This window comes from Bos indicus, chromosome 25 (assembly GCF_029378745.1).
Source record: "Bos indicus isolate NIAB-ARS_2022 breed Sahiwal x Tharparkar chromosome 25, NIAB-ARS_B.indTharparkar_mat_pri_1.0, whole genome shotgun sequence".
Taxonomy (NCBI): Eukaryota; Metazoa; Chordata; class Mammalia; order Artiodactyla; family Bovidae; genus Bos; species Bos indicus.
In genome coordinates this window covers 12,325,303-12,346,941 of record NC_091784.1, presented here as the reverse complement: position 1 = coordinate 12,346,941, position 21,639 = coordinate 12,325,303, and the positions used below count along the sequence as shown (strand labels likewise).

Genomic DNA, 21,639 nt, shown 5'->3' with positions numbered 1-21,639 from the left:
AGGTCCTTTGTCACTCTGAAGGTGATGGGGCAATCTGAATCTAGGAATAATTTCCCTTAGAAGAGCCTTAGCCACTTCAGTTGCCCTCTCTGTTCTAGTAGGGAAAGCCTCTATCCATCCAGCAAAGGTATCTGTAAAGACTAGTAAGTACTTGTAAGTATCCATGAGGGGTTGTAAAACCCTTCTTTGCTTCTAACTTTATGGGGAACTTTATTGTCTTTTGTTAAAATAGGCGGTTTCTGGCCTAAGGCTAATTCTTACAAGTTGGGTATTCTTACAAGTTGGGCCCTTTCAAGGATTCCTTCGTCCTGCAGTGAAGATTATAGCTGGGAATAGGACCTTGCTTTTCCGGCTGGTCTGTCTGAGAGTCAAGATAAGGGACTGCTCAGTATGGCCCCAAGGGAACTCGGGAGGTCCCTCCCAAGGACAAGGGTTGGCCACTGAGGTGCGGCTAAAAGGGCATCTGAAATCAACCGCTGCTGGAACTGGGAAGTGAGAGCCCAGGGAAGTGAAGAGAGTGAGGCTTTTCATCAACACCAGTCGTGGTAGAACTTTTGGAGGAGAGAGGTCCAGTGTGAGAAATTAAGACAGAGCAAGTGGCTCCCATATCAAGTAATCAATTTTCTTACCTGCCTTGTCAAAGACTCTCTGGGGTTTCTCGATGGAGATAGATGTCTCACTGCGGGGCGCCCCCGGAATCTCCAGGCCGCCTCAGTCGTCCAGCAGGGCCATCTTGGTAGCAGGAGCCCCGCTTCCCCTTTGGGACTGATGGCAGTCTCTCTGGTCAGTGCGTCCCTGGGCTACTGTCCAGATTCTCTGTGTTTCTTGAGGAGTACAGCAAGCAGAGAGGACTGCTTGGACATCCTTCCAAGTTAAATCATGGACCAGAGTGAGGGCATGAAACTCTTCAGCAAGGTTACAGGGGTCTTCAGAAAACCGGCCCGGTTTCTGTGTGCATCAGGCTAAGTCAGTTAAAGAGACAGGCACATGTACTCCGACTGTGCCTTTGCCATTCAGCCTTCCCTAGGAGGGCAGAATTTTCCTGATCCTGGGTCATAGGGAGTTTTGCTGCAGGTCACCTCAGAGGGACTGGTCTCTCTTTCTTTGGAGTAATGGAGGGACACAGGGAGATGGAGTTTGGGATCGGTCAGGGGGACCAAGGAAAGTCGGTGACTCTGGAGAAGAAGGGGTACTGTCTGGAGAAGGGGGAGCTTAGTTTCCCCCCTGAGAGATGGGAGAGCTTAGAAGGGGATCACCTAAAATGTCGGGAGAGTTTTCTGCTTCCCCAGGTTTTAAATTACAAGAGTCATATAGGGCAGGGTTTTGTTAAGGACCATGAAAATCTGAATATAGGGAACCTCAGTCTACTTTCCTGAGGCAACGAAGATCCAATTGCAGCATGATATCATTTAGAGACCCGTTTTCAGGTCATTTTTTTTCATTCCCTAACTTATACAAAGGCCAGGCACTGCTACAATAGAACTTAAGGTTTTCCTTTCTTAGCCCTTCTATTTAAAAAATACCCAGTTCTTAGAGATATACTCCAGAGGTGTTTCTTTTGGCTTGGAGATGGATTCTCCCACGTGGGGTGACCTGCAGCCAAGAACAAGAGAGGTACAGAATCCAGGGTCCTGGACACATTTATGAGGAGGCTTCAACCTGAAGAGGTTTGGGGCATCACCTGAATTCCCTTCAAACCTGATGGGGTTTCAAGCATGGATTTCTCCCGTGGATTTCTGACCAGACATTTCTGGTCTTCCTTGGTATCTTGCACAAGGTGCCTCCCCACGTGGCCAGGGGAGGACATTTGAACCAGTACAGACGGGTTGTCAAGACATTCCTGAAGAGGGATCCTTTGTCTATAGAGCTGACGTCCCGTGACAAGTCTTCTATGCTGGGGCAGGTTTCTTACAACTAAACATCTACAGAGTTTATGATTTGGGCTTCTGGGTGGCTGCCAGCCTGATAAGCTCTCCATAGCAGTGTGCCCACTGCCAAGGCCTGGAGTGAAGGGGGTCCGATAGATGCAAAGAGGAACCTTTGGAGAAATTGGAGTTGGGTGCTATGGACGATGTCATGGGATTTAAGGCCCTTGAGGGCCAGGAGGGGAGAAACTCTCATGGGCACGGGGTGAAGGGAGATACTAGACAGCAGAAGAACCGCAACTCCTTTGCGCTACCTGTCTGGTGGCTAAGGTAGAATTGGGAATCATCCTGATGGTTTTATCTGACACAGACAGCACTGGGTTTGACAGTGGCAGGGATGCAGTTTAGGGATAATGTGCAGGATTTCTTCTCTAAAAGGACACAGAGATAGGAAGTAAGAAAGAGACTTTGTTGTGTGAGTAAGGTAGGAAAGAAAACTCTGGTGGAACATTCCACATGGGACAGTGAGAGAGGGAGAGTGTGACCCCTTGGGCTCCTCTGTGGTCAGAAATCACATTTCCACCATGTCCCAAAGGACAGTGCCAGCTGTCACCCAAGCATTATTTGAATCTGCACGGCCCCTGGGAGATCCCCTCGACACCCCCAGTGTTGGCAGGGAGCCCAGAGGCTGTGGACAGATAGAAGTTATGCTCTGTGGCTTTTGAAAGCAAGCAAGAGCGGGCCAAGGGCCTCAAGCCGCAGCTGGGGGAAGCCCTTGCTTTACCTTGACTTTCTGAATTCCCAGGCTTCAGCAGCAAGTATAATGTCAGGTGGCCTCAGCCTGCAGTGGCTTGGAGCAGGGTTTCGGTTTCTGAGCCAGAGATTAAGGTCAGGTCATGTCAGTGAGAGCACCAGATCCTAGCCACCAGACCAGTGGTCAGGGGCAAGGGCCCTGGCCCTTTGGCTTTGCAGAAAAGAATTCCCACAAAGATAGAAAGTAGTGAAATAGATAAACTGTTTATTAGGAGGAAAAGGAGTACAGTGCATGTAGATAGATATACGGGCTGACTCGGTCAGTCTCAGCCTTTGGGTAGCTTAAATCACTTACGTGGGGTATCTCTCTGGGTGCTCTTTGGCCAGCCATCTCCCTTTGCCTGGTTCTGAGTCTGTCTTTGGTATATCTCAGGGTCCTCCTCTGTGTACATACATCTCTCAGCCAAGATGGAAAGGCTTATGGGTAGCCTTGGCATCACTTCCCTTTTGACCTCCAAGGAGCTTTCTAGATGGGAGGGTTTCCTTGACTTTGAGAATGAGAAATATGTGGTCTCTTATATCCTGGGCCCAGCCTCCTCTCTCACTGTCCTGCTATTGAAATTTGGGACTTTCTGGCCACAGGGAACAAACTAATGCTTACCTCAAGGAGCAAGGGCATCTTCCTTCTGCCTCAAGATTAGAGTGGTGGTTTTAGGTCATCCTAGTTTTTTAATAAAAGCATTTATAGCTGTGAATTTCCCCCTTGTCACTGCTTTCACTGTATCCCATAGGTTTTGCTATGCTGTGTTTTCAGTGTCTTGAAGTCCTTGGAGTATTTTCTATAAATTTTTCACAATTTATTTGATCCACAGGCTGTTCATGTTGTTTTTCATAAATTTGTGAATTTTCCGTTTTCCTTCTATTACGGATTTCTAACTTTATCCCATCAGGTTGAAGAAGATATGTTGTATGAAATCTTATCTTTAAAAAAAAAAATCTGTTGAGACTTGACTTGTGGCCTAGCGTATGGTCTACCCTGGAAAATGTCCCACATGCACTTCAGAAGCATGCATGTGCTTCTGCTGTTGGTAGGGTGCCCCGTGTGTGTCTGTGAGAGGATTTAACTCAGTAAGCCAATTACATTTCCTTCCTTCCTTATTTTCTGTCTGGCTGTTCTGTCTACTATTGAGAGTGGGGTATTGAAGTGACCAGGTATTATTGGGAAAGTGTTAGTCGCTCAGTTGTGTCTGGCTCTTTGCAACACCATCACTACTGTAGAACTGTCTGATTCTCCTTTCAATTCTATGAGTTTTTTGTTTTCTATATTTGATCATCTATTATGAGGTGTGTAAATGCCTATAACTGTCATAGCTTCTTCCTGTATTGAAACTTTCATTAAAATCTATTTTGTTTATTATTGGTATAGCCACTTCTGACCTCTTTTGGTTACTACTTGCCTGGAATATCTTATCCTATGGTTTCACTTTCAATCTATTTGTGGTCTTAGATCTAAAGTAAATCTTCTGTAGACAGAATAAAGTTGGATTATGTGTTTTTATTCTTTCTGCCAATCTTTGTCTCGGCTGGAAAGTTTAATCCATTTATATTTAAAGTAACTACTGATAAGGAAGGACTTATTCAGTTATTCCTATGTTTTCCATAAGTCTCATAGCTTTTTTGTCCCTCATTCTATGCATTCCTATCTTTCGTCATGAATGTTCCTTTCCATCTCCTTTTGTGTATATCTTACAGCTGTTTTGTGATTATCATGAGGATTACATTTAACAACCTGAAGTTAATTTGAATAATAAGTTGAATTCATAACAATTAGTAACAAAAAACCTATGCTCCTTTACAGCTCTATCCCCATTCCCTTCATACATCTTTATATATTGTATGCCCCCAAACATAAACAAGTAATTCTTTTAAATGCATTAGTCTCTTAAATTATGTCAAAAACAAAATATGGAGTTACAAACCAAAGTTACAAATGATACTGGCTTCTAGACTAGCTTGTCAGTTGAGCTTGACTAGGGCTGGGTTTTTACCAAGCAAGTATGAAGGAGATGCAGGGCAGACTGGGATGACCCCAAGGGAGCAGTGATCGGCATGGGCCACAGAACCAATGCTGGGAAAGGCGGGGGCTTGGCAAAGAGGAGGGCAGGATCTTGTGTTTTGGTTATTTTTGGCCACACTGGGTCTTCATTGCTGCTCAGCCTTCTCTCGAGTTGTGGTGAGCGGGGGCTTGTCATTGCTGTGGCTTCTTTTGTTGCAGAGCACAGGCTCTAGGCATGCAGGCTCAGTCACTGAGGCTTTGGGGCCCCAGAGTGCTGGCTCGTTAGTTGTGTTGCATGGGCTTAGTTGCTCTGCAGCACGTGGAAGCTTCCCAGACCGGGGATCAAGCCTGTGTCCCTGCATTGGCAGGTGGATTCTTAAGCCTGGGCCACCAGGGAAGTCCTGAGGACAGAGTTTTTTTAAGATGACAGCATTCCTGAAGAATTTGAAGAGCTGTTGCTGGGGTGGGGGCCCACTAGAGAGAAGAGCTAGGAGGTAGAGTGGATCAGAGCAGAGAATCTGAAGTCAGGATTGCAGAGGTGTGTGCTGATGGCCGCTGTGTCCCTTGGTCTTGAAAAGCTGCAAGTGGCACAGGGGAATGGCCTCTGGAGAAGGAAAAGCTCAGAGGAGAGACAGGTGGGGTGTGGCTGGAGGGGATCAAGGGGCCCTGAGTGATGAATTAATCATCAGTGTGTGAGAAGCAGCTCGGAGGTCAATAGACGAGTCCAAGCCTAGACACAGGGGGTGATACAGGTGGATGGCATGAGCTCCTGAGGAACTGAGGTTTTTAAGGAGGCCAAGTGGTTTAAAGTAGGGAAGCAAGTTCAATCCCAACCCAGGGATTGAACCTAGATCTCCCACACTGCAGGTGGATTCTTTACCAGCTGAGCCACCAGGGAAGCCCATGAATACTAGAGTGGGTAGCCTATCCCTTCTCCAGCAGATCTCCCTGACCCAGGAATTGAATCGGGGTCTCCTGTGTTGCAAGCGGATTCTTTACCAGTAGGGCTACCAGGGAAGCCCTTGGGAATATGGACTGAGGATAATCAAGGAGACAGCCTCCAGCTGGGGGGTCAGCTGTGCTTGGAGATGGCTGAGGAGCTGAGACGTCCCTTGGGAGAGGCCAGAGAGAACGGGAAGGTTGCTGCATGCACACTGGATGTGAGGGAGGGTGGCCTGGGCCGATCACAGTGTGGCCAGGACAGTGCTGGCTGTGGGCACGATGGAGACAGTCCTGCTGCTCCTCCACCTCGAGGCTGGGGCACTAGGGCCCACACTCGGCCTGCACGTATTCTCTTTCTCATCTGTCCAAATGGGGGATGCACTGTGGTGGCCAAAGGGTTAAGTGACCTGGAGGCTGGAGAGTGCAGGCGCAATGTGGTCCACGTACATGCCCTCGAAAACCAGCGCTGGTCCCTCCTCTCTCATATCAGCCTGGAAGTACCCTTCCCACGGCCCTGGGCTGAGGGGTCTGCAGTATCCCTTGTGGGCCCCTGGGCAGCATCTGGCCATGGTGTTCTCCTGGCAAGAATACTGGAGTAGGTAGCCATTCCAGGGAATGTTCCAGATTCCGGGAATTGAACCTGGGTCTCCTGCATTGCAGGCAGATTCTTTATCATCTGAGCCACCAGGGAAGCCAACCTGGCCTCTTACTATCCTGGTTAAAAAGGTTAGATACCTGGTTGCAGGGGGTGAATTTTTTAAGCCAATGTAAATTTGGGGTGGGGAGCAGGGGACTGCGTAGCATTTTTTCTCATCCTTCAGGTCATAACTTAAATGTCACTTTTGCCAAGAGAATCCCTGGTCTAGCCTCAGGGTTCTCAACAGGGGACCATTCCTCACTCCAGGGATGTGTGGTCACATCTGGTTGTGAGAACAGAAAAGGTTCCAGGGCGTTTAGGGGTTGGAGACCAGGGCTGATCGCACTAGTGACAGGACAGTCTTCACGCCCCAGAGCTATCCAGCCACAAATGTCATCGGTGTGAGGCTGAGAAAGCCTGGCTTGAACTGTTAGAAGGAGATCTTTCTCCAAGTCCATTGTGGAGCTTACGGTGGTCGGTAACTGTCTGCAGGGCTGATTTTAAACAGGGTCTGTGTGTTTAGATAGATGCGTACACGCATGCTTAGTCGTGTCTGACTCTTTGTAACCCCAAGGACTGTAGCCCACCAAGCTCCTCTGTCCAGGGGATGTTCCTGGAAATACCAGTGAAGGTTGGCATTTCCTTCTCCAGGGGATCTTCCTGACTCATGGATTGAACCTGTGTCTCTGGCGTCTCCTGCACTGGCAGGCAGATTCTTTACTGCTAAGGCACCAGGGAAGTGTGTGTAGATAGACAGATACACAGAAATATACATTATTGTCCATCTGTCTTACTTGGAATCTTAGTCCAAGAAGGCAGGGGTCTTTTCTGCCTTGGCCACTGCTGTATGCCCAGGGCCTGGCATGATGGTATACAGTAGGTGCCCAAAAATGGTTTCTGAGTGAATAGGAACCTATAATGAAGGGAATTTTTTTTCTGTATAGAATTTTGATACTACATCTCCAATTAATATAGATCTGCCTAATAACTCAACATAAGCTCCTGCTCTACTTCAAATAAAAGTGGTGCTTGTCCAATCAAATCATGTTGTTCAGGGTAACATGTGAAATGGTGAAGGGCCTTATAAGAAGTTTTTATAATGTATACTGAAACTTCACCTAATCCCCAACTGCTGAAAAAGAATGGACGCGGAGAATTAGACCATAAACCGAGTATCTAATTTAGAAAATGTAACCGTTTTAATTTTGTCATTGTAAAGAGGTGTGTCTCAACTAGATTGTAACAAAATTACCACAGCTTATTCCAAAGGAAAATTTTAATACAAGAGATTTTAGAAAATTAAACACATTTGTTTAAAAATTCTATCGTGTAAACCGTAACGGAAGAGGGTAGCTAAGATAATACCACGTGTTTTGCAGCCCATCTGTGGGCTTCTCAGCCTTGCTTCCATCCAGACCATAGACTCCAGATTTGTCGCCGGTTCCCCCTCGAACAGACGGCTCACGGGGACCCACTCACGGGTCACCATGGAGCCTGTAGTCAAAAGAGTTCTTCCACCACCAAGTCAGCATCTGATGAGTTAAGCAGTGTGTTTTACCAAATGGTGATGCTGGAGATGGTGCTGCTAAGGTTACAGAGGTAAAGACATTCTTTCCAGGATGGATCCCAGGTAATAAGAAGCCCTAATTAGCTCCACCACCCCCTCACTCCTGGCAATGCCCATTCTCCAGCTCATCTCAATGCTGGTTGTAAACCTGCGATCCCGTCTTCTGTGTCTTCCGTCCCAGCTGTTGCAAAGGTCGTCCCCTTGTATGGCCTCAAGCGATGGCAGAGAGAACTGCCGGAGGGGCATGGCCTCTCCCCTTGCAGTTCGTGAAGGCAGTGATGGGATCTGAGGGCAAGGGGGGCATCTTGGCAGGTCAGCTAGTGGTCTTCGGTGAGGATGGCAAATCATCCCTGTGCCACAAACAACTGAATCCCTGGACCATGAAACCCTCGTGGATCCGGACGTTCTTCTATTCTTCTAGTGGGGTTGCTCATCCTTGGTATAAGCTCACCCATCTTTTAGAAAAACCAGTTTTCTTTTTTTTTTTTTTTTTGCTTTTCTTCAGAAATTGATTAAGTAAGGAAACCCATTCAATATGGTTGTTAGAACTGAGAACTACCAAAATCAGGCCCATTCCTGGCAGCAGGCAAGGGTGGCAAACGGGATGGTCTAAAATGCCGAGACGAACTGAGGGAGGGGCGTTTCCACTGCGGGCCGGACAGAGGGCTGCTCTGCTCAGAGCGTGGAGGTGGGCAGTGCTCCCTGCTCGCGCCTATCGATCCGGGAGCTGAAGTTTTCTTTTAGACACATAATCAAGACCACGTGTTAGGGAAACAGGAAAAATGAAATTTTTGGCAAGGTCAGATAAAATATCTAGTGCTGCAACTGTGCGATTAACACAGAAAGCCAATCTGAACAGCAGACACGTAAAGCAGCGACGTGCAATATTTTGAAAAATGATCGTTGCAAAAGGCCTTGCTCGTGAGCAGACACCTGCCTGCCGGGGGCACCCAGCCCGGGGGTAAGGTTCAGCATGGGTGGCACTGTCCGGAGGGGAACACTGAGGCAGAGTTGAGACAATTATTGCCTTTGGGGTAGCAGCTTGAGCGTGGCATGCTCCTTCGAGAAAGCTCTTAGCTCATCAGATGCTCCCGCTCAGGGTCCTTCTCTGACAGGTCTTGGAGGCTGCCCATCCCAGCTCCAGGCTGAGGATCCAGTCAGTGATACGCCCAGGCGAGATCCTCCTCCTAGAGGAAGGCGCCTCCTGTGCACGGGCGCTGGCACCAAGCTGCCGGGCTGAGGGATGAAGGATGCTGAAGGTGACTGGTTAGGAGAGGTCTGCTGGGACCTGAGAACGGGCTCTGGTTTCTAGGTGTGGGGCCAGCTGGCGGCTCCAGGCTGCACCCCTGTGAAGGTGAGCAGGTGAGGTACGGGGGCTGAGGCCTGGGACCCTGGGACCCTGGGACCGGGCCCTCTGGTGGGCACACTCTCTCATGAGCAAAGAGGCCACCCCAGGCCCCAGATGCCAGGGCGCTGGGTGTCAGGAGACAAAAGCAGCAAAGCTTCGGATCCCCTGGGCTGCCCGGAGGGACTTCTTTCCTGTTTCCGGGCCCAAAATCTGGGGATGAATTCTCGGGCCTCCAGTGCCCGCTGCCTCTCGGAACTGGCTGCAGCTGTGTTACCAGTCCTGGGGTGTAAACAACTTTGACTGCCTGTGTGTTCTGAAAGGCACAACACAGCCTGGCAGTGCTGTCGAATCCAGCGGTTATCAAAGAAGGCATCCTAACAGGCCCCGAGCGACCACACCTGGTCCACACACCCCGGCTCACCAGCCTCTCTCTCACTGCTCGCGCCTCTTGCCAGGACTCACAGGATGGTACCCTGTCTCTGCAGCTCCGTCAGTGATCCTTCTGTGGCCAGGAAGCCCTTAGATGGGCCAGGCTATGGTGTTCACGGTGACCTCCTTGAGGTGCAACAGCCTCTTGGGAAAGCCGCCTCTTCCCCCAGGGCCTGACTGTAGAGAGATCTGTGCAGTTTCGAGCCAGGATTCCACAGGGGCTGCGGAGCGGTGGCCGAGAAAGCTGGTGAGGTATACACCAGCCTCAGCCCTCACTCCCTGGGAGCTCTGGTTTTCTCTTAAGGAGAGATGTCTCTGCTTTTTCTCTGAGATGCGAACGGAGCTGGACCTGGCTGGGCTTCCATCCCAACCCGGCTGAAGCCACCCCTGAACAGCCTGCTGGACTGTGCTCTGGGGACTTGGAGCGGGCGCTTCCTGCTCCCAGGGCAGGTGGGGCGCCAAGAGGGTCAAGGCCTGGAGACAGAAGGGCCCTTCTGTTCCTTTCTGAAGAATGGGGAGCGCTTTCTTAGGTGCTAAAGAATCTTTGATCAAGGAGACAGAAGCCAGCGTCAGCTGGTCCTTTGTTGGGGGGCTGTCTTTCACCTGATGGGTCTTGGGGGCAGGGGGGACATCCTGCCTCCTGACTTAGATTGGGGGTGGATGCACAGATGATGACACGGCCTCAGGGGGGTGGCATTCTGTGAACCACATCCTGGCCTGGACCTCAGGGTTTTGTTCTCTTTCTCCAGGAGCTGGTGGTCTGCCCCTTCTAAGTCCATCCCACCGCCCTGGTGAGCAGGGCTCTATCATGGCAGAACATTCCATGTGACTCCAGAGGTAAGGCTGGAGGAGGAGCTGTGATGTGCATGTCACGTGCGTATCTGAGCTGAAACCAGACGGACTGAAGATCAGGGTTTCTGCAGGGTCACAGAAACGGGGGCACAGAGGGCAAGCAGCCTGGAGGGGCCCCCGCAGGGCCCCTAGGAACATGCTTTCTACAACCCGCGTGTGGGAGGGCAGGGCAAGCTTCCCATGAATAATTAAGCTTTAAAAACAGGAAGGCAGAGCTGCTCCTTTCCAAATACAGGCCGAGAGTGCTCTTATGTCTCCCTCCCGCTCAGCATCTGTCTGCTGTAGCTCTGGGTGCCTTTTTTTCTTTTTTTGCTGTTTTTTCACTCCATGCACAGAACGTCAAAGCCACTTCTTGGTGGGGTAGCTGGAGAAGGTGAGGCTAGAAATCGTTCTCAGATGTGTTTGGGGTCAGGCGCCAACACAGCCTGGCTGATCAGAACCCTGGAGAATGTTGGGGCGCTGGATCTATTCTGGGTCTCAAGTGAACAGAGAGGAGACACCCTGGGTTCAGATCTGGCTGTGCAGCCATCAGCTGGCCTCAAAGTGACCCCTGTGGAGGGCCCCATGTGCGGGGCGGAGCTCTGGGGCAGCTGGAACTTCCAGATGGTCCCGGAGGCCTGGGTGGAGGAGGGCTCTATGTTCACGGCAGTGCTCTGGGGCGTGGGATTCCAGCACGGTGCATGCCCAGTGGATCCCTGGGCACACGAGGGGGAAACCAACCATGCTGCCTTTCTGGGACACGCTGTCCCTTGGGTCCTCTGACCCCCACAGGCCGACAGCAGGGCCCCCACATACACACACTGCCACCTCCATCCATGCAGGACAGCCGGCTCGTGTCGCTCCCCTGGGCCTAGCTCACCAGATAGAATGTCCCCTCTGAAGTTGCTGCAGCCTCCTTGAGTCCCTGGAGGGCCGTGTGCAAACGTCAGTTCTGACACGCCTCCCTCTGGTGAGCACGGGGCGTGCGGCACAGCCCTTCCAGGCTGGCCCTTCCAGGGTTTCCACTACAGGCTCGATGATGACCCACATTGCTCACCCAGGCATGGGCTGAGGTGTGCTCAGCCCTCTGCTTTTCACACATTTATGCCGCCTTTTGGTCCTTTGTATCAGCAGCTGAGGGTGACTCCTACCCAGGGTAGGGAAGAGTTCCACGTTTCTGGATGTTAAAACTGGCCAAACAGCTCTGGTCCCACGGGTGGACCTGATGCTGTTCTCCTCCTGTTCCCAACTGCTGCTGCTGCTGGTGGGGTGCTCTCTGAATGGGGGGAGCAGACGGGTCAATCTTGGGATGCACCCAGCGCCCTGCTCCCACCGAGAGCATACTGGCCAACAACACATGTGCTGTCTTTAGGGGACAATCATGATTTGTTCAGAGTGAGTCACATTCACCCAAGTTCACAGAGAGTCACGCTGAGCTCCACAGAACCCCCAGAGGCCCACAGAAGCTTCTGAAGTACTTCCCAGAACCGAGTCTTTCAAAGCCTTGAGGACTCCTCTTGGCTTTGGCGGCCAAGGCCACCAACCCCTAGATAGCTCAGGGCTTTCTGGTTCAGGTCACTAGGTTGCTGCTGATGGCTGGCCTGACCAGGTACATGTAGGCTTCCTACAGGGGCCAGTCCTTCCAGAACCAACCAGAGAGGAGGTAGGAAGTTCTCCAAGAGCCACCGTTCCTCATCCCTAATGGCGCTGCTGCACGAAGGCCACGGGGCTGTCTCCCTGGAACCTGGTGGCAAGAACTAAGGTGTCTACTGATCCCTGGTGGGGCGTATGCGGAAAGGAACTAGCTCCCCCTCCGTGTTCATAGGTTGTAGCAGGCAATTACATTAAACGGGGGTAGGGAAGTAACAGTCATTCGAATTCCCACGTGGGAAAGAGTCAAGAGGTGAATGAAACTTCTGACCAAATGAGACAGACTTGTGCATCGCGACCAGGGGGCTCTGACTCTGAGCCCTCCAGTTGGCCTCTGGGCTGGAGGAAGGGGAATGCCTGGCCCTTGAGGCCCAAGGTGGGGCGCGGGGAGAGCAGGGCCCACGTGTCCACATCCGTCCAGCGAGGAGCCGCCCTGCTCTCACACAGCCCAGTTTAATCGGGGTGTCACACGCCTGGCAGGGCAGGTGTGCTCTCTGGGGTTCACCGGTGGGGGTAGGGTGGTCCCTCCGAGGTGGCAGGGGCCAGCTGCCGTGGCCGGGGTGAAGACGGCTGGCGCAGCACGTAGGGCCCAAGTCCGGGGTACCGGCGAGGTCAGAGGTCACCGCTCTGGGGCTCCACGTTGCGTGTCTCCCTGGGGTGCCCTCGGGCCAGCTTGGGGAAGCGGGAAGCCACTTTGGGCCGGCTGTTCTTGGTTAGTGCGTCTCCGGGAGGGGTGATGTCACTGTAAGACAGAGTGGGGAGAATCGGGGTAAGTCAGGAGTTCTGAGGGCAACTGGTCACAGGCAGGGCAGCCGCTGGGGGCTGAGGGGGGAGAGGGGAGCAGCGGGAGTGGCTCAGGGCCACGGCGGCTGCCTGGCTGGGTGGCGAGAACAACCTGGAGAAATAAACCTCCTCTCTGCCGTGACCAGCACAGTTGTGGGGCCACAGTTCCGGACCCTCTTTTAAGTCGATGAAAGAAGATTCTGGTCTTGGCTTTCTTCTCACCATTTTCACTGATCTTCCAGCAAAGGCATTTTTCAAAGAGAAAAGAAAAAAACTGCTTTGGAGAATATTGCATTTAAAAGTCAAAAGATGCGAAAACCCAGGAGACGGAATTCCGGTGGAGTCGATCCTAAAAGAATAATCAGAGGTCTGCCCACGTCTAATTGTAAGGGCGTTCACAACAGCACTGCGTGAACGAGCCAAAAATGGGGAACTACTTGCGAGTCCAGTGTGAGGGGCTCGCTGGTCCTGGATATAAAGCCCTCACATCGCAAGACGGCGGCAGCCCACGAACAAAGGGGAACAGACGTGCGTTTACGGGCCAGTGAGGGTGTACACTTCTGCAGACCTAAAAAATACAACCTAAAAGCTGAGAGTTATGTTTTATTCATTGGGAGTGTTTGGACTTCAAGCCGAGAGAAAGCATCTCAAGTGTCCCTGAGAGACCTGCTCCGAGGAGGCAAGGAGGGGAGCCAGGTTATATATATTAAAAGAAGTTTTGCAACAAAGGGCAGGCAGTCTGAATGTCAAAAAGTTGTTGTTGTTTAAAGAAAACCAGGTATCCCAAGTTAAGGGATTTAGCACTTTTCTATGTACGGGAAGATGCAAGAGCCCGGGCTGACTCTTCCTTTGAAATCATTCCTTTGATGTGCACCTCAGCCGTCTGGGGCCAGTATCGAGTTTCCTCATCCTGAGTTTCCCAGGGGCTCACAGTAAGGAGTGCCGGCAATCTGATGGCTGCTAGATGGTGGGTATTCTTTCCTTCCTGAGTTTCCTCAGGGGGGTCACCATCCATAATTACTGATGCCTATGACAGCCTTTGTTTATTGATATGGCAGGAAATATTCCATTTCTCAATTCCAACCCACGTTACAGCACAGTAGAAGGGGTATACAGAAAACACCTGAAGGATATACCTGTTTACTCCATGAATCTTTGCACACCCACGTGGGCCAAGCACTGTGCAAGGCACTAGGGGTAAACAGCAAAATGGATTCTTCCAGACCCTGTGGAGCTCACAGTCCGAAGGAGGGCTAAAAGCATCATGCGCTCACTCTAAGACTTAGGGTACAAAGCCTGCCTGAGTGGGGAGTCCCAAGCAAGGTAGGAAGGGCCTGGGATGGGGGGTGGGGCCCCGAGGCTCTGGGCACAGGAGCAGTGGGTGGAGGCAGCAGCTGGAGGACTCAAGAAGGTGATGTCCCTGGTCTGGTTGCATTTGAAGTGCCCACTGCCAAGGTCACTGCTCCAAGCACACAGGGCCAGGGCTGGGGCTGTGAACGTACAGGCGGTGAACTCGGTCTTATTTCCCACAGCTGCTGCACGCTAGCACACACTGAGATGTCTTACAGTTCTGGAGGCCGGCAGGCCTCAGTGGGTGTGATGAGGCCACGTTCAAGATGTACCAGACTTCTCTGGTGGCTCAGAGGTTAAAGCATCTGCCCACAATGAGGGAGACCTGGGTTTGATCCCTGGGTGGGGAAGATCCCCTGGAGAAGGGAATGGCTACCCACTCCAGTATTCTGGCCTGGAGAATCCCATGGACAGAGGAGCCTGGAGGGCTACAGTCCACAGGGTAGCAAAGAATCAGACATGACTGAGCGACTTCACTCAAGATGTACCAGTGTGTGTGCTCAGTCGTGTCTGACTCTCTGACACCATGGGCTGTATATCCTACCAGACTCCTCGGTCCATGGGATTCCCAGGCAAGAATACTGCAGTGGGTTGCCATTTCCTTCTCCAGGGGATCTTCCCGACCCAGGGACTGTACCTGCATCTCCTGCATTGGCAGGTGGGTTCTTCACTGCTGAGCCACCTGGTGAGAGAGTCAATTCCTAGGCAGGTTGATAAGAAATCCGGGGTCCCCGAGGAGGAGATAAGGGTCTGGAATTCTCAAGGAGGAAAAGACAAACGTCTTTTTTTCTCCTCTACATTCCTTAGTCTTAGTCATGTAATACAGTTTTTTCTTTAAGCCCAGAACTGATAATTACACAACAAACAACTCAGCTTAAGGATTATATAACAACACTGTCTCCTGCTTGAGGACAGTTTCTCCTTCCTGAACAGCTTCCGACTGATTCTGTTATCTTAAAATGTATATTATGGGAGTGAGTCTTATTGCCAAATTCAGACTTAAATTGAAGAAAGTAGGGAAAACCACTAGACCATTCAGGTATGACCTAAATCAAATCCCTTATGACTATACAGTGGAAGTGAGAAATAGATTTAAGGGCCTAGATCTGAGAGAGAGAGTGCCTGATGAACTATGGAATGAGGTTCGTGACATTGTACAGGAGACAGGGATCAAGACCATCCCCATGGAAAAGAAATGCAAAAAAGCAAAATGGCTGTCTGGGGAGGCCTTACAAATAGCTGTGAAAAGGAGAGAAGAGAAAAGCAAAGGAGAAAAAAAAGATATTCCCATTTGAATGCAGAGTTCCAAATAATAGTAAGGAGAGATAAAAAAGCCTTCCTCAGTGATCAATGCAAAGAAATAGAGGAAAACAATAGAATGGGAAAGACTAGAGATCTCAAGAAAATTAGAGATACCAAAGGAACATTTCATGCAAAGATGGGCTCGATAATGGAAATGGTATGGACCTAACAGAAGATACTAAGAAGAGGTGGCAAGAATACACAGAAGAACTGTACAAAAAAAATCTTCACGACCCAGATAATCACGATGGTGTGATCACTCACCTAGAGCCAGACATCCTGGAATGTGAAGTCAATCGGGCCTTAGGAAGCATCACTACGAACAAAGCTAGTGGAGGTAATGGAATTCCAGTTAAGCTCTTTCAAATCCTGAAAGATGATGCTGTGAAAGTGCTGCACTCAATATGCCAGCAAATTTAGAAAACTCAGCAGTGGCCACAGGACTGGAAAAGGTCAGTTTTCATTCCAATCCCAAAGAAAGGCAATGCCAAAGAATGCTCAAACTACTGCACAATTGCACTCATCTCACACGCTAGTAAAGTAATGCTCAAAATTTTCCAAGCCAGGCTTCAGCAATACATGAACTGTGAACTTCCAGATGTTCAAGCTGGTTTTAGAAAAGGCAGAGGAACCAGAGATCAAATTGCCAACATCCGCTGGGTCATCGAAAAAGCAAGAGAGTTCCAGAAAAACATCTATTTCTGCTTTATTGACTATGCCAAAGCCTTTGACTGTGTGGATCACAATAAACTGTGGAAAATTCTTAAAGAGATGGGAATATCAGACCACCTGACTTGCCTCTTGAGAAACCTATATGCAGGTCAGGAAGCAACAGTTAGAACTGGACATGGAACAACAGACTAGTTCCAAATAGAAAAGGAGTACGTCAAGGCTGTATATTGTCACCCTGCTTATTTAACTTCTATGCAGAGTACATCATGAGAAACGCTGGGCTGGAAGAAGCACAAGCTGGAATCAAGACTGCCGGGAGAAATATCAATAACCTCAGATATGCAGATGACACCACCCTTATGGCAGAAAGTGAAGAGCTAAAGAGCCTCTTGATGAAAGTGAAAGAGGACAGTGAAAAAGTTGGCTTAAGCTCAACATTCAGAAAACTAAGATCATCTGGTCCCACCACTTCATGGGAAATAGATGAAGAAACAGTGTCAGACTTTTTTGGGGCTCCAAAATCACTGCAGATGGTGACTGCAACCATGAAATTAAAAGCTGCTTACTCCTTGGAAGGAAAGTTATGTCCAACCTAGATAGCATATTCAAAAGCAGAGACATTACTTTGCCAACAAAGGTCTGTCTAGTCAAGGCTATGGTTTTTCCTGTGGTCATGCATGGATGTGAGAGTTGGACTGTGAAGAAAGCTGAGCACTGAAGAATTGATGCTTTTGAAGTGTGGTGTTGGAGAAGACTCTTGAGAGTCCCTTGGACTGCAAGGAGATCCAACCAGTCCATTCTGAAGGAGATCAGTCCTGGGTGTTCATTGGAGGGACTGATGTTGAAGCTGAAACTCCAGTACTTTGGCCACCTCATGCAAAGAGTTGACTCATTGGAAAAGACTGATGCTGGGAGGGATTGGGGGCAGGAGGAGAAGGGGACGACAGAGGATGAGATGGCTGGATGGGATCACCAACTCGATGCACAGGAGTTTGGGTGAACTCTGGGAGTTGGTGATGGACAGGGAGGCCTGGCGTGCTGCGATTCATGGGGTCGCAGAGAGTCAGACATGACTGGGTGACTGAACTGAACTGAACAACCTTGAGACATTCTTTTGATTTCTTGTAATAACCAGTTAAATTATATAACTCCCTTGCTTAGACTAGTGGGGGGGGCACTCTCCATCCCTCTTCTGATGTCTGTGTCAGAAGCTTGCTCTGTCCCTTTTCTTACTTTAATAAAACTTTGCTACACAAAAGCTCTTGAGTGATCAAGCCTGGTCCCGAAGCTCAATCTCCTCCTTCAGAGATCAGGAATCCGACATCATTCACCATAAGCTATCACTGGGAAGCCCCGGAAGGCTCCAAGGGAGATTCTAAAGGCCAGAAGTTGGCCTTTCCAGCCTTTCCAGGCACTCTAAGGGTCACGGCTCCTGCCTCCATCTTCAAAGCCAGCAGTGCAGCCTCTTCAAATCTCTCTCCCCTTGACTCTCCTGCCCGGCTTGGGAGGTGAGGGCCTGTGGTCCCTGGAGGAGCCGGCTCCTCAGAGGACTGGAGAAAGGCCGGAGTGGGGGACAGTTCTGAGTCATGGGGCCAGGGCTTTGGTACTTCATTTGGTTTCTCCAAAGGCACCTACTATGTGAGGATCAGCAGAGGGGAGGGGGATAGGGGGGTTGCCTGCCCCTAAGCCTCCTGCCTGGGGCTGCCACTCAGAGATGGCACTGTGGGAGTGAGGAGAGAGTGCACTGCGTTTCCTCGGGCAAGTGTCTCATCGGCTTGGAATGGCTTCTAGGGTAGAGTAAATATTTATCGGAAAGAATAGAAATCAGGATCTGGAAGTGCTCTCTCTGCACTCCCAAGAGGCAAGATGTGCAATTATTAATAACTTAGATCTCTATGAATGGATAAAAAAAAAAGTTTCATCCATACAAAGCAATATGCAAGCCTTACAAGAAAAAATGAAACGCTGACATATGCAATAGTATAGTGTCCTCCTGCTAAATGAAACAAGCCAGCCAAAAGGACAGATAACTGCATGATTCCAATTACAGGAGGTGTCCAAAATAGTCGAACTCAGAGGGGGATGAGGGAGGGGGTGAGTAGGGAGTTACTAATTGACAGGCAAAAATGTCTCAATTGACTTAAGTTCTAAACTCAAAATGGACTAAAGATCAGATACTATAAAACTCCCAGAGGAAAACACAGGCAGAACACTTTGAACATAAATCACAGCAGTATCTTATCTCCTAGAATAATCAAAATGAAAACAAAAATAAACAAATGGGACCTAGTGGAACTTAAAAAGGTTTTTTGCACAGCAAGGGAAACCATAAATAAAACCAAAAGACAACCCACAGAATGGGAGAACATATTTGCAAACAAAGTACCCAACAAGGGATTAATCGACAAAATTTATGAACAGCTCATGTAGTTCTATGACAAAAAAACAACCCAGTCAAAAGATGGGCAGAAGACCTAAGTAGACATTTCCCCAAAGAAGACATACAGATGGCCAAGAGGTACATGAAAAGATGTTCAATATTGCTAGTTATTAGAGAAATGCAAATCAAAATTACAATGAGGTGTCACCTCACACTGATCAGAATGGCTAACATAAAAAATCTACAAACAACCAATGCTGGAGAGAGAATGTAGCCCTCCTACACTGTTGGTGGGAATGTAAATTGGTACAATCCCAATGGAGAACAGTATGGTGGTTCCTTAAAAATCTAGAAATAGATCTACTGTATGACCCTGCAATCCCATTTCTGGGCATTTATCTGGACAAAACCGTAATTTGAAAAGATATATACACCCTAATGTGGAAGGAATGATGCTAAAGCTGAAACTCCAGTCCTTTGGCCACCTCACGCGAAGAGTTGACTCATTGGAAAAGACTCTGATGCTGGGAGGGATTGGGGGCAGGAGGAGGAGGGGACGACAGAGGATGAGATGGCTGGATGGCATCACTGACTCGATGGACGTGAGTCTGAGTGAACTCCGGGAGTTGGTGATGGACAGTGAGGCCTGGCGTGCTGCGATTCATGGGGTCACAAAGAGTTGGACACGACTGAGCGACTGAACTGAATGTTCACTGCAGCACTGTTTACAACAGCCAAGACATGGAAGCAACCTAAATGTCCACTGAGAAGGGAATGGATTAAAAAAAGTGTGTGTGTGTATACATACATGCATACATTAATGTATATATATATTATATAAACATAATACAGATATATGTGTCTATACACACACACACACAATGGATACAGCCGTGTCCATTACAGCTGCAAAGAATGAAATACTGTGCTCTGCAGCGACCTGGACAGACCTAGAGGTCATTGTACTTAGTGAAGGAAGTCAAAGACAAATATCATGTAGTATCACTTACATGTAAGCTAAAAAATGATACAAAGGAACTTATTTACAAAACCAAAACAGACTCAACAAGTCTGTTCTTCAACAGACTTGAAAAACAAACTTTTGGTTACCAAAGGAGAAACGTGTTTGGGGGCGGGGGGCAAATTAGGAATTTAGGATTAACGGATACACACTGCTATATGTAAAATAATCAACAAGGACCTACTATATAGCAGAGGAAACTCTACTCAATATTCTGTAATGACTTATCTGGGAAAAGAATCTTAAAAAAATGAACATACACCTGAAACCAAAACATTGTAGATCAACTATATTCCAATATAAAATTAAATTTTAAAAAAGATGAGTTAAGTTCGAGATCTGTACAACACTACCTACAGTCAACAGTCCTGTATTTGACTTTTTACATTGGAGTGTAATTGTTTTACAGTGTTTGTGCTGTACAACAACGCGAATCAGCTACACATATCCCCTTCCTCTTGAGCCTCCCTTGCCCTCCGGGGTCATCAGAGCATGGAGCTGAGCTCCTTGTATTATATAGCAGCTTCCTGCTGGGTGGGTGGGTGGGTGCTGGTGTGTGTGTGTCAACGCTGGTCTCGCAATTCCTCATCGTTTACAGCCTTTGTGAGCCACCTGCACTGCTGAGATTTAAAGGAGGGGTGTGTTTCTCACCTGGCCCCATCAATAGAAATCAGGCCACCAAGAAGCTCTTTTTACTTCCTGCTGACGATGATGTTATAATAAAGCGGGCTGGTGAGTCTGGGTCTGGGCAGGAGCAGAACCACTGAGCAAGGCAAAATTATGTTCCTCATCTACCCGATTCTGTTTTAATGCGGAAGGTCTGTCTACCCCAGGGCTTCCACAGTGGCTCAGTGGTAAAGAATCTGCCTGCCAATGCTGGAGACATGGATTCAATCCCTGGGTTGGGAAGGTCCCCTGGAGGAAGCAGATAACCCACTCTAGTACTCTTGCCTGGAAAATCCCATGGACAGAGAAAGGAGCCTAGCGGGCTACAGTACAAGTAGTTGCAAAGAGTCAGACAAAACTGAGCACACATGTCTACCCCAATTTTGCAGACAAGAAAAGGGGGGTATGGAGGGCAAGAAAGGCCCCACCTCCATCATAAGAATAGATCCTAAAGGTGTATGGAATAATAGAAACCCCATATTCAAAGGCAGAAAACCTAGGTGCCTTCACTTAGACCCCTTAGGACCTTAGAGGAAGATACATCTCCTCCCCAAGACTCAGTTTTCTGATCTGTGAAATGGGTATAATATTGGTTCTCCCTACTGTTTATGTATCATTCAACACATATGAATTGAATCTGTTATAAATAGGAATATAACTGGCTCCTTAAGACCCCAGGATCTCTGAGATAAAATTCAGAGGCACAGGCAAATTCTAGCCAGCAAAATCTTAAGAACTCTGATGGCTGAGGCATCAATATATCAAAGGAAGTGGGTAGAAGCTTTTATAAAGATTTTACAAATGACAGAAATAAACCTCAAGGGAGTTCCTTGGTGGTCCAGTGGTTAAGACTCCATACTTTCACTGTAGGGGGTGTGGGTCAGATCCCTGGTTGCGGAACTAAGATCCCACAAGCTGCATGGCATGGCCGAAATAAAAGGAAAATAATATACCTCCCATTCCTTTTACTACCACAGCTCAAGTCTTCCATCTGTCTGTCCTGGGGGCAGGAGACGGAGAAAGAAACCTTCTCTGAAGAGATCAGACTAGGTTTTCTGGAAGAGGAGCCCTAAAATTTACAGAGACAGAAGAGCTCTGGAATTTGGCAGGGCTGTTTCGAGACAGCTTAAGGAAATAAGTGAGCAAACAGGTGGATCCATCGGGGAACAAGGGTGGAAAAATCGTGACCCTCCTGTAAAGGAAGATCAAACCACTGTTTCCCTTGAGATAAGGCCAGACCCTGTGCTAAACTCTGGGGACATCAAGACAACAGTTTCTACCCTTAAGTTACTCAAAACAGGGCAGGGGTGGTGGAGGGAGAGGGGGAAATGATGAAGAATATACACAGCGGTAGAGTCAGGGGCTGGGAGGGTCTCTGGAGGGGGCC

The 21,639-nt window shown here is 48.9% G+C and overlaps 1 protein-coding gene across 5 annotated transcripts in view; it reads right to left on the bottom strand.

Moving 5' to 3' along the window:
* Positions 1–7,428: 7,428 nt before the first annotated feature.
* SNX29 (sorting nexin 29) overlaps positions 7,429–21,639 on the bottom strand; it is a 596,714-nt gene continuing 582,503 nt past the window's right edge. For 3 of the 5 annotated variants that reach the window (XM_019987972.2, XM_070779679.1, XM_070779680.1), the window contains one exon: positions 7,429–12,820. In XM_019987972.2, coding sequence (XP_019843531.2) covers positions 12,691–12,820 — 130 coding nt within the window. In that variant the 3' untranslated portion in view covers positions 7,429–12,690. The remainder of the gene's footprint in view (positions 12,821–21,639) is intronic. The other 2 variants (XR_011564017.1, XR_011564016.1) reach the window with 2 other exon arrangements.